The following is an 801-nucleotide window of genomic DNA, read 5'->3' as shown; positions in this document are numbered from 1 at the left end:
CACACACACACACACACACACACACACACACACACACACACACACACCTAACCATTCACCATCTCTAACCCCTCTATATACACAGTAACACACATGCTCCTCTTGTTAGCTGATAGGTGGTGGATCTCTGATGTCATGTGTTGCTGCATGTGTTGCTACCCGGGCAATTTGTCGCACCTTGTCGAAAACAGAACTGCTTTTTTTTTTTTTTTTTTGGTTGCCTGAAAACAAACGCTTCATTTCTTGATGTGTTTTCCAAGTTTCGAAGTGTTATGACAAAGTTGCAAAGAGGTAAAGCAGCGATGTTGAAAGCCATGAAAATAAAAGTGAACAAACAAGGAAGTTCAAAAAGTAAACACAGGAAACAGAGAGCAGGTGTTTGTAAAGAATGACCTCAATATGAAAAGGGCTTGTTTTTCATTCTGTCTGTTCTGTGTGGTTCTATGTCTATGCAGCCAGGTGCGGGTTGTATTTTTAAAAGCCAACCAACCTGTTGTGAACTGTCCCTTCATCTTCTGGAAGACGGGGTCCTGGGCCGTGGCCTGAGCCCGACGGGCAAGCGACTCGGAGGCCGCGCTGGAGAACATGGTGGAAACATTGGAGACGTTCTCCAGGCCCACGCCAAAGGTGCTAACGAGCTTCTTGACAAAGTTTAGCGTGTGCGGTGTGATCTTGGCGTCGGACACGGCGCCGCTCTTCTCGAAGGCAACCGAGTAGCACTTGGCGAGGCCCTGCTGGAGCTGCCTCAAGACCTGGAGAGAGAGAGAGAGAGAGAGAGAGAGAGAGAGAGAGAGAGAGAGA

General features: G+C 47.9%; 1 protein-coding gene across 1 annotated transcript in view; it reads right to left on the bottom strand.

The window, feature by feature from the left end:
- The window catches only part of trrap (transformation/transcription domain-associated protein), a 71,715-nt gene that overhangs the window by 11,677 nt on the left and 59,237 nt on the right, over positions 1–801 (bottom strand). The window contains exon 65 of the mRNA XM_031842955.1: positions 491–752. Within this exon, the coding sequence (XP_031698815.1) occupies positions 491–752 (262 nt within the window). The remainder of the gene's footprint in view (positions 1–490; positions 753–801) is intronic.

This window comes from Anarrhichthys ocellatus, unplaced genomic scaffold, assembly GCF_004355925.1.
Source record: "Anarrhichthys ocellatus isolate YVR2014 unplaced genomic scaffold, GSC_Weel_1.0 scaffold4, whole genome shotgun sequence".
In the NCBI taxonomy this organism is placed as follows: Eukaryota; Metazoa; Chordata; class Actinopteri; order Perciformes; family Anarhichadidae; genus Anarrhichthys; species Anarrhichthys ocellatus.
Note: the sequence above shows the minus strand (reverse complement) of the source record. Positions and strands in the feature narration are given on the sequence as shown.